Below are 15113 nucleotides of genomic sequence, written 5' to 3' on the forward strand. Positions count from 1 at the left end.
ATATAGACAAAATGAAAAAAAAAATCTATTGAAAAACCTCATAAAATAAAAAATAAAAATTGAAAACTTCTTCACACTCAAATCAAGTGTGCTTTAAATGTGGAAAAGTTAGACATTTTAAGAAAGACTATAAGGTAAAAGGCTATTACTTGAATGTTTCAGATAAGTTAAAAGATATGTTATGTGATTCAATGCCAAACATTTCAAAATCTAAATCCATAAACTAATTGAATAATCAAGATGATATTAACCATCTTCAAAAAATTGATGAAAGCATAAGTCAAACTTCTAGTGATTAGGAAGAATGTATCAAGAGCAAGTGTAAATGTTACCTTAAGCTTATAAATGTTATCATCGAAGAAAAGAATTAATTTTAGAATTACAGAATGAAGTAGAAGACTCTTCGATAAAAGTAAAGTCGTATGAAATTTGTAAGAAATCTATCCACAAACTAAAAAATAAGAAGACTATAAAACCTTATAACTTGGATGAAATTTAATCAAGGTTTAGCCTTAACTCTTTTAAGGAAGTAACAATTAAATGTCTCCAAGACGAAATAAGACAATATAAAGCAAAAGTAAAAGAATTCAAAAGATACACTGACATCGAGTTAACAAATCTCTTAGACCAAATAAATAAAAGCTTCAGTAATGATAAGTCAAATGTACAAGAATCATAAAAAACTAATGAAGTTTTAGTAAGTAAAGAATCATAACTTAATGTCATAAGCAAAGTAATTTTTCAAAAATGGAATGTTTCCTTAACAGTTGTCATTACCAAAAAATTCACCATCAAGACTATAACCTTAATAGATTTAGGAGCAGCTTTAAATTGTATTAAAAAAAGATTAGTTCCAACTAAGTATTATGAAAAAACTAAAGAAACCTTTTACAATGTTAATGGAACTAGGCTTAATATTAATTACAAGTTATCTAAAGCATATATTTGTAATCAAGGAATATGCATCTAACAACCCTTTCTTTTGTTTCAAGACCTCAAAGTAGATAACCAAGGGATAAAAATGGAACTCCTAAATTGGGAGATTCTCTTTCAATTTACCTATCCTCCATATGAAAGCAATCCAAATGAATTAAGGTCCACACTTATTTCTAGAAGAATTCACAACCATATTAACTTTTTAGTCTTAGAAGTTGGTCATAAAAGAATAGAAGAACAATTAAAGGTTAAGAAAACCCAAAAGGTCATCCAAAGGTTTAAAGAAAAGATAGTTAAAGACGTCTAGTCAAAATCCCCGATGCATTTTGGTATAGAAATAAGCATGAGATGGAACTACCTTATAACCTAAAATTTAGAGAAAAAGATAATCCTACTAAGTCAAGACCAATCCAAATGAATCAAGAATTATTAAGATACAGTGAAACTAAAATATGTAAACTCCTTAATAAAAAAACTACTAGGAAAATCTAAATCTCCTTGGAGTTGTTCTACCTTTTATGTTCAAAAGCAAGCATAACGAGAAAAATGAGCACCTAGGCCTGTAATTAGTTATAAACCTCTTAATGATGTATTAAGATGGATTAAATATCCTATCTCAAACAAGGTTCTTCTCTAGAAATTAGTTAAGTCCAAAAAAATTTTAAGTTTGATATGAAATCAGGATTTTGCCAAATCCAAATTGTTAAGAAATATCATTATAAGACAACCTTTAATGCACCCTTTGGACACTATGAATGAAATGTTATGCCTTTTGGACTTAAAAATGCACCCTTTAAATTTCAAAATATAATGAATGAAATCTTTTATTTTTATTTAGACTGCCTCATTGTTTGTCAAGGACAATGGTTTAAGTTTATTAGCTTCCAAGATAAATCTTTACCAAACTAAAATTAGTTTTGTAAGACATCATATTTACCAAGGAGCCATAACTTCAATTCAGAGAGTAATCCAGTTTGTTGATAAGTTTCCTAACAAGGTTAAATATAAAAAATAATTATAACATTTCTTTGGAAGTCTTAACTATGTTTCAGATTTTATCAAAGAACCAAGTTAGATTGATGCCCCTTTAAGACATAGACTTAAAAAAGGATCTTCCTCCATGGACTAAAGAGCATATTAGAATCGTTATACTTATTAAGACTAGAGTGAAGACTTTACCTTACCTAAACATAGCCAACCTAGAAGCTTTCAAGGTTGTTAAAATAGATGTTTCAGAAATAGAATATGGTAGAATCATTAAGCAAAAGGATGGTGATAGGAAAATATTAGTAATTTACTTCAAGAACATGGAACCAAGATAGCTCAACTACAATACCATTAAAAAAAATTACAAATTGTTTTATACATTTCAAAATTTCAAAATGATTTTTTAAACCAAAAGTTTTTAATCCATGTTGGTTGCAAATTATCAAAATCAATTTTACAAAAAGATGTTAAAAATATAACTTTTAAGTAATACTTTCACTAGATGACAAACTATTTTAAGTATCTTTGATTTTCAAATTGATTATATCAGAGGAGTAAGGAAGTCAATGATTTCCTCACTCATGAATTTTTGCAGGGTTCACAAGAATACACCCTAAAAAGACAACCCAACATATATATATTGACTTATAAGTAGATACCAAGATATAAGACTTGGTTGGATAGCATTCCACATGTACATTTAATAGCAAGTAAAAGTAATTTTATATTTGAGAACTATATTTAAAATATTTCATTAAATATAAAAAAAATTATTCTTTTTTAATTTTTAACTAAATAAAAATATATTCCCACATCACCTTTGAGGAAAGCCATAATCATCCTATTCCTCTAACCCAAGTTCTTCAAAATGTGAATAAAAAATCACACTAAAAAGTGTAAGACACCCTTAAAAAATTACCCTTAACCTTTAAAGGTTGAAGCTCTCCCAAACTGAACTTTAGTCTATTTAATTTTAATATCATTTTAAAATAAGGTTTTAATATTCTTACTTTAGTATCTATGCACATACCAATACATTATTTCAAGTACTCGTGACTACAGGAGTTTTCTTTCCAATTGTCAAAAGATTAATGCATTGTTGATCTTCATCCCCCAAAGTCACAACACTCTTTTATACGCAATCTAATCAATAATGTCAAGCAACATGTGAACCATATACTACAAATATAAAAAAGATTGAGAAAGGGCAAACCAGACACCCCACAACCTGCCATCAACACCAGCCTGATGAGAAATCAATCCATTCAAGAGCACATGCCATGGAAATATTCAAGAAATTGCATGAAAACTTAAAAAAATCATTAAAACGTTTTTGTATTTTCCTGCAAAATGTATATATTTAATGATTAGAGTTTTATTGTTATATGCTTCATAATTTATGAAGGCCAGTTTTTGTTTACAGTATATGTTACTGTCTGATTGTGATCTTGTCCCGGCATGGGTTCAAATTTTCAACACACGTGCCTGCCGCTACAAACAAAGAGGCTGTTAACCTCCATGTGGCAAGATAGAGATGGGTATTTATTTTTATTGAACTTTTTTTGGGCACAAAGTTTTTAATTAATATTATCTAGTTGAAGGAGAGTAAGTAGAAGAGAGGAGACGTGAGATAACAAGGCATTAGAGGGTGGGAGGGGTATAAGGCTCCAAGTAGGTTGGTAAGCAAAGGAGAATCTACCAGCCTTATCTACAAAATGGGGATGGGGATAAAATAGTGACAGAGGAAGAGAGGGGGGGGTGGTGGTGGGGGGGGGGGGGGGGGGGGAGCGTTTACCTGAGTCAGCCCATTTTGGAGCCTTTATCAAGACATTATATGAGGCCAATTGTCCTCCCAATGTCATATCGCCAAACCAACTACTGCTACTTCTTGCTACCATAAATGATTAACACCACAGCTTTCCACTCACAAATGTCAACATTAATGGCCTTCATTCTCTTATATTTTCTACTTCCACCCAAACTAGAACTCTGATCGATTTGTGCAGGCTCTATGATGGCACCAGTATAATTTTAGACTATAGAGGATACGACTGGTCTGCAACCTCTTCTCCTAATCTTGGGGGGGTCCCTTTGTCTTTTTATAGTCTCGGAGCTTATCAAACAACACACTTCCGTGTAGTCCCCATCCCTTTGCCATGAACTTTGATATTTAAAATGACTGTTTCAAACGAGCCAGATGGCATCAGATTCTTGGAGTCCAATCATTCGAGTAGGCTCCAAATAGAAGGGATTGGCTTCTATTTGATAAATTGATACATGATAAGACGGCAAATGTTTTAAGTGCTTGAATATAAAATGATAAGACGGCAAATGTTTTTAAGTGCTTGAAAGTTGAAACTGACTAAGTAGTGGGCTTTTCTGGCCTGGTAGAAGTCATTTGGAGGCCTAATGATGTTAGCTCTTAGGCTTCAATTTTGTGGTCACAACCTCCCTATGCTTAACGCAAGGCATGTGCTCTTTAATTTCCAACTTGCTCCCAAAAACAACCGGCATCGGGCAGGAAACCCAAAGGATAAGATTTCCAGAATTCCAGGCAGTCAACATGCCAGCAAAACAAGATGATGAATACCTTTCTCATACCCAACTAAGAGTACATTTTTGGCAGTGCTATTAATATAAATGTTTTCTCTAAAATTTGGAAAAAAAATTTATAGGTATTTTTGGAAGAATCGTATGTCAAAATGCTTCTTCAAGAAGCACTATAAATGATTTTTTAACTTTTTAAAAATAATTATAAACTTTGCCAAACAACTGATTTTTCTTCAAATAAGCTTTTTATGTTAGCGGTGCTTTCTAAAAGCCCTGTAAAAGAGACTCTTAAGTCTTATACAAGAAGCACACCATCAAAAGTGAACACAAATTAGGCAGTTAATTAAACAACAGACTGAGTTTGCAGCGACGGAGAGCCTTCAAGTCATCGGGAACTGGTTGGGACTTAGGATCAGGTAGGGAAAACACGCTTTGATATGCAGTGAGGGATGGTTGTCACTGGACACCAACTTCAAGAAGACCTAGGTGAATCATGGGATGGCAGATGCATATTTCAATGGATACAATTTTAAGTTGTTGGGCTTGGTTTCCAAATCCCAATCCTTAAATAGGAGGGTGTTTTAAGCGAAAAGAGCAATTTACTTAAATGGATGATAATTTAACTGAGAAAAAAAAAGGAAAAATAAAGATTCATTAGTCTGAAATTGGTCTTTCAGGCCTGATTAATCATAAAAGATGGCTATAAATGGCACATGGATACAGCCTCCTCTGCAAAACAGCCTAGACTGATCAAACAAGCTGAAGTTTCTGTAGGGCAAAAACAAATTGGTATTGATTTGAAATCAAATTTTTAAGGCCAATTGATGTTCGCAAGGAAATTAGGTTTGGTTTGATGTCAAATCTTTTTGGCTAATTATCACAACCCATACGCAGAACAATACTCACAAACTTCCAACACTGCCTAACCACCAAGGATAATAAAAATTATCATTTTTTACCAGTAAAACAGGACAAATAAAGCATCGCACCCACACAATCTTTTTTGATAAGCAAGCAAAAAGATATCATGGATATGAATAAAAAAGCTATACACCAATGTACACAAGATGTATAGAATGGGTACCAAAGGCTTTTCCAGAAAGAGAGAACACAAAAAAACTGCTCTCCCTCGATTATATTCCACCCAATCCACAAAACCGATTAAAGGCATTAAACCTTCTTCGATATCCATGATAACCCATAACACTATACCTCTAAGGAAAGAGCACTTTAGCAATTGAATTGGTTGTCCCCCCGCTCTTAAACGCTCTTCAATTCCTTTCCTTTCAAATTGTCCAAAAATGCACAAAAGAGAGACCCTCCAAACCTTCTTGTGTTTTCTTCCCACAAAAAAACCACGTTAAGTTAAAAGAGTTTCTCCAACCATAGAAGGAAGAACCCAAACAATGCCCAATAAGGAGAACAACTGCCATAGTCCCCTTACTTAGGCTGTAGGAGGATGTAATCAATTAATTCCTCTTCGCTCTTGCAAAGGAGAAATCTATTCATCAAAGAGCAAAGTCAACACCTTTCCTAGCTAGCCTCCCAAGCAAAAAAAAAAATTGTTTTAGATAAGAAGACCCATGGGGTTCCAAATAATGTCTACCAGGAAAGGAATTATACACTCCGACTCCAAGACGGAATGCAAAGATTTGACAAAGAAGACCCCATTCCTTGAGTCCATCCAAACCACCCTATCATTTTCTTCCCTTTTCAAGGACCTTTCTTGCAACCTTAAGAAAAAGCCCCTGCATTGTCAATCTAGGTCCCAATCATTCAAGTGTTAAAAGAAACAAATTCCAATAGCCCCCCTCACCCAAATCATCCCAAACATCCACCACCATAGCCTTTTTTGACAATGCTAAGGCTTACACAAGTATGGATTCATCTTCACACCACTCATCCTTCCAAAACTTCACCCTTCTTACATTTCTCACCTTAAAGGATACTTTATTACTGACCAAGTCCCATCCCCTTTTGATGTTTTTCCATACCCCAAACTCTACCCTTCCCTCACTTTGCAATAACTCCAACCCCTCTCTTCCTCTCCATACTATTCCTGAATGATCTTGTTTCCATTTCTACCTGAAATGAAACCCTGCAATTCTTTGTTGTATCATTGAAACAAAATGACTTGTTCCCAACAGTCCTTTTGTTATTTCAGGAATTTAAGTGAGCTTAACCCCATTTTCTATCTTCATTTTTGTGATTATTATATAAGCTTAATATCTTTCAATGGCTACAAATTCAGAATTTATATAATTCAGCCATTTAATTTTACACTATAGACAATAAAACTCGAGAATGCTCTAAGATAACAGACTCTTCTCTTGACCTTTGGCAAGAGACTTTTACCATCCGTTCCATTATGGTGACTCATGTTCAATTTTCATATTGTTGATACTACATTGAAGCTTAATTGTTCTTCATGTACAGGAGAATTATGAGACATGCCTATTGTTTTCATTACACATCAACACTGACCTTCTTGCAGAGAAGATACCTCAAAATATTGAAAAGAAGTGAACTAGAATACTAAAATTGTCTCTCTTTTACTTTTTGATGGGCAAACAGAATAGTTTCTCATCTTTTTTTTAATAGGTAGCATTGTTTATCATCCATTTTTTTTAACTAGTAGTATTGTTTCTCATCTCAACCTCTCGCCTATATCCCATAGCAATATTTCATAACTCTCAACCCTCTATAAGGCATCTCTATCTTAGGGATAATTGCATCTCATCCAGACACAAATCCCCCAAACAGCCAAAACTTAACCCCAACCCTCTACCCCCCCAAATTCGTTTTCCAATTATAATGTGTATTTGTTAGGACACAAAAATATTTAAAATCCCAGTCCTATTCCATCACTTGCCAATATTTCCCTGCCATACCTAGTTTAAACCTACATGTTCCTAGAAACAGTCATGGTTTACAAAACCCTTTTTTTTTTTTTTTTCACATAGTTTTAGTTTAAAACCCTCCAACATAAGAAAATTTCCCTTGGAGATTGGCTGAGCTTCAAGTAAGGAGAGGTTGTCTTTTTTAAAAAAAAAAAAAAGATTAGGCACCTATCGTACACATCATACTTTGGTGTGCCTCCTCTTAGGCACATTCAATATATTTTCTTATTTGCCAACTAAAAGAAAATATAAGAAATTTTCCCTTTTTTCTGTTCACATGGAATTGAAACTGCCACTTTTCTAATCCCCATCCCGACTCTTTGCCATCTAAACCAGGCTTTAAGAGCATAAGAAAGCCTCATTTATTTGGAATTTATTAATCTCCAAAAGACTATGATATTATCTTTCGCTATAAAAAGGCCATAGCAAATCTATTGTAACAATAAATTTAGATCTCAAAAATTTATGACATCCCAACAAGTAGACTAAAGCAAGCACCAAAAAAAATGTAGGTAACTGAACAACATGTATATGCAAATTTATATAATAGCATTTGATACTTCAGTGAATGTGCACATGCAGCTCCAGTCGATCACCTAAGCAGGTTCTTAAAAGTAGTACCTCAAGTCCACCCTTTCCCAACACACAAACACAGAAAAACTATAAAGGAGCTATTTCCCTTCAATAAATTATCTCATTAAGGGCTTAATGTGTTTTCATATTGACAGTAACAAGGGTAGACCTCTTCATTCACAACAGCACAAAATCCAGTAGATATGGACAAAGAGTAAAATCTATAATTATAAAATGCAACTCAAATTACTGGCAAGAAACTATCATTTTCATATTGATGGTCACGAGGATAGACTGCACCATTCACGATAGCACAAAATCAAGTACAATTTGGGCAATGAGAAAAACCTATAACTATAAAATGCAAGTCAAAATACTGACAAGAAACTCCAAGCTTTCAATGGTGTCAAGGAAAACCTAAATTAGCAACGTAAGGCCAAGTAGTGTTGTAAATCCCTCAACTATCATACCAAAAGAAAAACAAAAATCAAGTTCCATTGTCATCCTGACTAACAAAAAAGGGTAAAAGAGGAGCACCCTTAGTCCCCCTTCTTCCTGAAAGAGCAGCCCTCCGTGAGCCTGGCACGCCCACCTGTTGGTTGGCACAGCACTAACTGGCAGTTACCGCAAACTACCACAGTCTGGGAGTGGCTAAAAACAGTGGTTCTGAAAATTAAATGAATTGCCCGTTTACTTCCCAAATTCCAATCAATAACATAAAAATATATCAAAGTTGAAACAAAGCAATAACGGAACATTACTTACATGTTGAAGCAGCCTTGGCATTTCACATCCTTCCAATAGAAAATAAATCAAATCAGAATTTAAGCAATTAATAATTTCAAAAAGAACAAAACAATACAACACAAAGCATGAATACCATGAAGAAGGAATTGGGGGACTGAACAAGGCGTTTGAGTTTGTGCTTCCTCTTCTCCAGCTCCGCCGGCGGGTTCAGCAAATCAATATCGTTTGGAAGAACCTAACCCCACATTACGATCAACATCAACATCAAACTAGCCACAGTAAATCCCATAATTTACACTTAAAACCCTGAACCAACTCTGGATCGCACCAGATCATAACAAAATCAACCAAAAAGCAGGAAGTAGAAAGAAAACTTAAATCCGAGGAATAGAGAGAGGCATTACCATCTTGGTAGAAACTTTAGCAGAAGCTGAAACCCTCCTACCAAAGTCAAGCAGCAGCGGAGCAGGAAAAGATTTCGGGCGCTTGGTGTATATATATATATATATATATGTGTGTGTATGCTCACCGAGATAGAGACCAATGGAAAGGAACCTTCTATGGGCCGTTGGATGGGCTAAGTGTTAGATCCTAGCCCTTTATTTCATCCTTCCTTCCTCGTCTAGGGTGGGAGATTCTTATTGGCGCGTTTGTCTGCAAGCTTACTTTATCCTTAATAGGGATAGAGTCACGTTAAACTTTTAGCCAAACAAGGGTCCTGGCGAAAAAGGAAGGCGCTATCGTTTTCTTCTAACAGGCAACATGTTTGAATCATTTTCTTCCAACATTATGCATGTATTCTTCTTATTTATGACATTTTAAAATCATGAGAACCTACTAAACCTAAACCGGATAACATCTCTATGGGAGAAATTTGTTGCGACAAAACTATCTTTGCAATTGAATTGTTATATTCCCATTTATCAACTGAACTTAACATCTTTTCTCCAAGAAAAAAAGAACCCTGATTGGATTGTTTCATGAAACTGGCACTGGCAGAGATGAAGTGGTTGCAAGATTGTTCGAGCAATAATAGATTACCTTTCCAATTCTGGGGCAAGAATAAGAATGTCGTCGAGAGCGGCTCCCTTGGGGCACACTGATTCCTCATCAGTTGGATGCTCTAAGGTAGTTTGCTTAACGTGTTCCAGTGACATCTAAAACAGCAGCTTCTGGTAGCACAAAACCACCCACTCCATCACAACCCTGACCAGTGGGGGTGAAAAACACGTACATTACAATCCTAGTACCAGGAAAGCCTACATGTTTTATAATGGAAGATCCCAATCTTCAGCTGGTGAATGATTTCCCAAGCTTTACCAATACATTCTAAACAAGCACACATAGATGAAAAGGTAAGAAAGAAAAAGAGACAGAAAACTCCTCCAATACTTCAGTGTAGTTTCAAGAATAAAATTCCAGCTTTTGTAGGGTTCCTGTTGCAACAAGAAGGCTTGAGGAATATTTCAGGGTGCAAAGAAAAAAGTTGAGTAGGCAGTGCTGGAGGAAGGTGGAGGCCTGTGGAGTGAGAAATACAGAAGATGTACTTGGACAGAGATTGTACTTCCAATAACATTAAGCCGCATAAAGAATTACAAAATTGGAGTCTACCCATGTGTCTCTCTTTATGTTCCCTGTATCATACAACAATATATGGTGATGCATATGTAGCTCAAAAGAAGCTTCAAGCAACCACCAGTCAAAGGACAAGCCAATTTTGCCCTCACAATATATCCAACACTAGCATAATATCTCTAGTATAGTGAAACAATCATATATTATCTACTCAATTAGTAACTTTATTCTTGCCATCAATGTCTTTTTATCATGGCAAAGCCCACCACCATTTGTCAACTCAATGGTCAGCCAATGTCAAATCACAAATCATCATCAAATAAAGCCGCGTAGTTCTTTAATCCAGCTCAAGACTCTTTTTCATGGTCTCATAAACCAAGTAAGTGATGCTTGCGGATGGGACAACTTTGAGCAGATTGGGAAATAATCCTTTATAGAATCCCCTAAATCCTTCATGTTGGAAGGTCTTCCGAAATACGTCTGACATTCCCTTATAAGCATCAGCTTTATTAGTGGGCTGAGCTTGCATTCTGAAAACCAAAACTAGAATTAGCCCCAATAAGGAGATGCCAAAATGAATAGAAGTTGATATAGAAACAATGGACACAGCCAAAAATTTACCTTGTTCTGATAACCTGCAATGGGTAAACACATGTTGCCCCAAGAGCCCCAGAAATTGTCCCACAACCCAGCTGCAAAAGAGGACCAGGTTCTACAGAAAATGAAATTTTTTTTAGAAACAACACAAGGTAGATCAGGAACAGAAATACAATAAAAAGAAGCAGAGAAGTGACACACAGATTAAGACTTGTAAATGGGGGTTGTAAAAATGTAAAGCCTTACCAGTGTCATGAAAAATATATGTTTTAGACAAATCTTTCAAGGATTCATATGCAGTAAGATCAATGCCTGCGTAAGGGATAATCCCAATAAGAGATGGAACAAGGCCCCTATAGAAGGCTCGGGGCCCCTCATGAACCAATATGTCTTTTGACAGTGCTCCCAGATTAGGAACTTTTCCACCTTCTAGAGCACAAGTTTGTAATCGAGTCTTTACAAGATCCATTGGATAAATAGCAGTCTGTGCCACAGCACCTGCTAAACCACCAGAAAAAAGGCGCCCCATAATGCCAATCTCAGCCTTATCTCCTCCCCCTTTAGCATTCACAACAAAAGTTTTCAGCATTTCATATGTGTAGAACCTGATAGCACTTTCAGGCGCCACCTTCATGACATTTAATCCATTGCCTCGGAAAAACCCCAAGAAACGACCTTCCTTCCAGATGTCCTTTAGTGCTGGCAAAATACGAGCTTCTGTTGTTTGTACTTGCAACACAACCTTTAATCGATCAAGAGGAGCAGTTGCTGTCCGAGATGTAGCTCCTGCTACTCCTCCTGCAATCAAATATCGGCTTGGATGGACATGCTTGCTGATGCCCTCAGGGATGACAGTTTGTTCCCCAATATCAACAAGGCACACCCTTTCCAAGTAATGATAAATGTTCTCAATAGTTGCCTCATGTGGGCAGAGCAAAAGAAAATCTCTCCATTCTTCAAATGTTATGACCCCATTATTATCCTTGTCCACACGTTCAACAAATCGAGCAAGCTCCTCATCATCAATTTTAATCCCTACAAAAGAGAGACTGCTGCGGCTTATAGGATGAAAATGACCAGCTAAAATTGGAACCATTCTCTGAGAAGAATTCCGTTTAAAGGTATATATAAGCAAAAAGGCTAAACCAAGGTACAAACAAAAATGAAAAAACTGCAATCTGAATAGCTTAAGAACCAGTTAAATCTAAATTAATCAAATTTGAACAAACATGACCAACAGAAGGGGAAAAGGAAAGAAAGTAATTATTCACTTTGTGCTAAAAGCCTAAAACCTACTAATTATACTATCACCGGAAATAGAAGATGTAATTATGATGCGATGCAACTGCTTGTTTAGTTTCAAATAAAACTCAGAATTACTCCATAAGTTGGCAAATCATTAGAGCAAACATGTCGAAGCAACCAAAACCATTTATCAAGAACGGTATTACCATTTTGATCAATTCTCTTTAGAAAACTTGATAAAGCTAAGGATCTGACATTCTTAGGCATCACTGTGGCAGAATTGTTTTTGGAACCCTGCTGGTGTGGGTTTTGCAACAAATCCAAAGATTTTGTAGTACCATTTCTATTTTTTTGGCTCTCTCTTGTATATTCTGTGCATTCCTCATGGAGGATAGCTCATCATTCTGTACTTTCACATTCATATCAACTAATTATTTTGTTTGACATTAAAAAAATGGATGGGGAATATTACCATTGACAAGCACTCATGGAATTGTCTTGTGTGCATCAATAATATTCTAACTGTGGTCATGAAAACGAAAGGCCTTCCCAGGGATTACACACCAGCTTAATACCGTAGGCGTATAGAACATGTTGCTAAAAGCAAGGATGTTTCCTTTGCTAACATCTGCAGTCTGCTAAGGGTTGTATGATTGAAGATTAACAAATTTGGGTCCATCAAGATGGCAGATTATAACATCCAGCGACAAAATTCCCAAATTAAATGTGTTAAAGGTGCGAGTGAGAATCTCTTGAGGTGAATGAAACCCTGGATCCCGGGATTGATTCACCTTGACTGTATGTCTTGTACAACTAATTTTCCTATTAGATAAGCAGCAAGCAATCAAATCATGGAAAACACATCTCTCCATCATCCTTAAGTGCCTGGTCTAAATTAAGCCAACAGAATCATTAAGGGCATCATCAGAAAAGATAGAGGAAATTGATTTACCTGCCCTAACAAGTGCATCAAAGAGGCCCTCCGGTGAAATGCAACCATTATGCTCGACATCAATGGCTTGGAAGATGCGATAAAGCTCAAGCTCCTTATCGTCCATATACCTCCGGAATTCTTGGTAATCAACACGACCATCTCTATTGGCATCACACACATTCAACAGATCGTTAGCGTACTTGTACTCAGCAGGTATACAGAGCGCAGAGAGACCAGCCTCGATCTGCGCATAGTCCAAATACCCAGCATTTGCCGCATCAAAGAAATTAAAAAGACTCCGAATCCTCTGCTCCCTCTGCTCCTCCGTTTCTCTAAGCGCCAATAGAACATGCTCCATTGACACAGGCCCTGGTTTTCTAACTGGATTGCAACCACTCGATCGCTGTCCCTCCATTTCACAATCCCCAACATGCCCTTCACCTCAATTAACCACGCCCATCATCCAGAAGATCAAAAGAATAAAAAAGAAAAGAAAAGAAAGAAAACAGGGGGTTTTCAAAGTCACCAATTGTTGGAACAACAATCAGCGTTGAATCTGACCGACGTAGATTTAGGTCAAAGAAGAGACACAATAGACCATTACAATTCCACAGGAAAACGTGTTAGCCCCGGGAATCTTGAATTTTCAATCAATCACGAAAAAAAAAATGGAGCAGAAAGCAGAGAGAAAGACTAAACGTGGACAAGATGAAGATTGAAAGCGAGAATCCCCACGTGGGCGTCCGATCTCAGGTCATCGCCGGGATGAGGAACGTGACCTTCTCACACTGCAAAAAATGTGATCGTAATTAATCGGACGCCAAGCATAGGCACAGGTTTGGGATATATACCTTTTTCCTTTTTCCTTTTTTTTTTTTTTTTTCTTTTAAATATTTACTATTCTTTAATTAATCATTTTATTGTTCGCATAACGTTGGGTGTCCATTGTTGCGTTAACTTTTGCTGCCAACCAATGAACAGATTCGCGGATTATACCGCCCTACCCATAGTGGCTGCGACCGCCGATATGGGTGGCTTCACCCTAACCCAATTTCGACCGGTGAATTTGGGTTGAGCTTTTTTTCCAAATGATAAAAAGTAACACTTATAATTAATGTATATTATACTCTATGAATTAACAGAATAAAGTTGATGGAGTCGCATGGGAAGAGGAAAATTGACTGACGTTTAGAATATTTGTTAAGCAATGATAAACATTAATTCGTATTTATATCTAAATTTAATGTTTTCAGAATTTAAATGCGTTTCAGTGATTTTCGGAAGTATTTCTACTTTTTTTAATACTTAAAATTTTTATCTTTCAAGTATAAAAAATATTAAAAACGCTCCTTAAAATCAAAACCAAATGCACTCTTAATAAGAATTAATTACTCATTTACCTTGGAGTCCAAAAAAAGCCACTCGAACCCGGCCCAGCCCACATTCTACCTCGAGATTTTTTTTTTCTTATTTTGTGTCACGTATTTATTTATTTATCATCTCCTCTACTTCAAATATTTTAAATTGTTTAAATGTCGCATGTAAATTTAATAAACATAGTTTCTATTAGGGGTGCAAATAAGATCAATTTTTGAATAAAAAATAAACTGAACCAATATAGTCAATTTTATATATGATGAAAACTGAATCAACTAGATTTAAAGTATAAAAATCAAACTAAATCAAGCCTTTTGAGATTGGTTTAGTTCAATTTTTGTGAATCGGTTTTAACTCAACTTACTAACATTTTTAATCCTAAGCCCAATTGGAGATTTGTGTTTATTTTGAGCTCAAATTCGATTCATTTAAATTTATATTAAGCCCTAAGTCTAATTTATTTTTAAAATTAATTGAAACCAATTTGAATTTAATGTTAAAAATATATTAAATACATTTAGAATTATTTTAAGCATAATATAAAAATAATGAATTACTTTAATAGAATCTAATATAAAAAAAAATTATCAAATATTAAACAATTATATATAAGTTTTAGAATATCAGTTTAGTTCGATCTTTAGTGATTAGAAGATAAGGAAATCGAAAATTGAACCAACAAGATCGGTTTT

General features: G+C 35.3%; 2 protein-coding genes across 2 annotated transcripts; both read right to left on the minus strand.

Annotated features, from left to right (window-relative positions):
- Window positions 1-8192: 8192 nt before the first annotated feature.
- LOC100248037 (small ribosomal subunit protein eS27y) lies at window positions 8193-9281 on the minus strand. The gene is made up of 4 exons (XM_002277293.5): window positions 9098-9281; window positions 8827-8928; window positions 8712-8740; window positions 8193-8612 (listed from the first exon to the last, which is right to left on the minus strand). Exons 1-4 carry the CDS (start codon window positions 9098-9100, stop codon window positions 8486-8488), a joined length of 261 nt encoding a protein of 86 aa, XP_002277329.1. The 5' UTR covers window positions 9101-9281; the 3' UTR covers window positions 8193-8485.
- A 956-nt stretch (window positions 9282-10237) lies between these two features.
- On the minus strand, window positions 10238-13883 carry LOC100253168 (calcium-dependent mitochondrial ATP-magnesium/phosphate carrier protein 2). Its single transcript, XM_002277261.5, has 4 exons — window positions 13063-13883; window positions 11112-11900; window positions 10890-10980; window positions 10238-10798 (listed from the first exon to the last, which is right to left on the minus strand). The coding sequence occupies exons 1-4, from the start codon at window positions 13457-13459 to the stop codon at window positions 10606-10608; spliced, it is 1470 nt and encodes a 489-aa protein (XP_002277297.1). The 5' UTR covers window positions 13460-13883; the 3' UTR covers window positions 10238-10605.
- Between the last annotated feature and the right edge of the window lie 1230 nt (window positions 13884-15113).

The sequence above is a fragment of the Vitis vinifera genome, chromosome 14, assembly GCF_030704535.1.
Source record: "Vitis vinifera cultivar Pinot Noir 40024 chromosome 14, ASM3070453v1".
NCBI classification, from domain to species: domain Eukaryota; kingdom Viridiplantae; phylum Streptophyta; class Magnoliopsida; order Vitales; family Vitaceae; genus Vitis; species Vitis vinifera.

What these genes read in the sequence shown, in the direction of transcription:
- LOC100248037 (XM_002277293.5), bottom strand. An exon ending in CCCCCAATTCCTTCTTCATG is followed by an intron (nt 8,741 to 8,826) that starts GTATTCATGCTT and finishes TTCTATTGGAAG; the next exon opens with GATGTGAAATGCCAAGGCTG. An exon ending in TGCCAAGGCTGCTTCAACAT is followed by an intron (nt 8,613 to 8,711) that starts GTAAGTAATGTT and finishes TTTAATTTTCAG; the next exon opens with AACCACTGTTTTTAGCCACT.
- LOC100253168 (XM_002277261.5), bottom strand. Translation starts at nt 13,459, where the DNA reads ATGGAGGGACAGCGATCGAGTGGTTGCAATCCAGTTAGAAAACCAGGG. An exon ending in TGATGCACTTGTTAGGGCAG is followed by an intron (nt 11,901 to 13,062) that starts GTAAATCAATTT and finishes TCTCTTTTGTAG; the next exon opens with GGATTAAAATTGATGATGAG. An exon ending in ATATATTTTTCATGACACTG is followed by an intron (nt 10,981 to 11,111) that starts GTAAGGCTTTAC and finishes CATTTTCTGTAG; the next exon opens with AACCTGGTCCTCTTTTGCAG.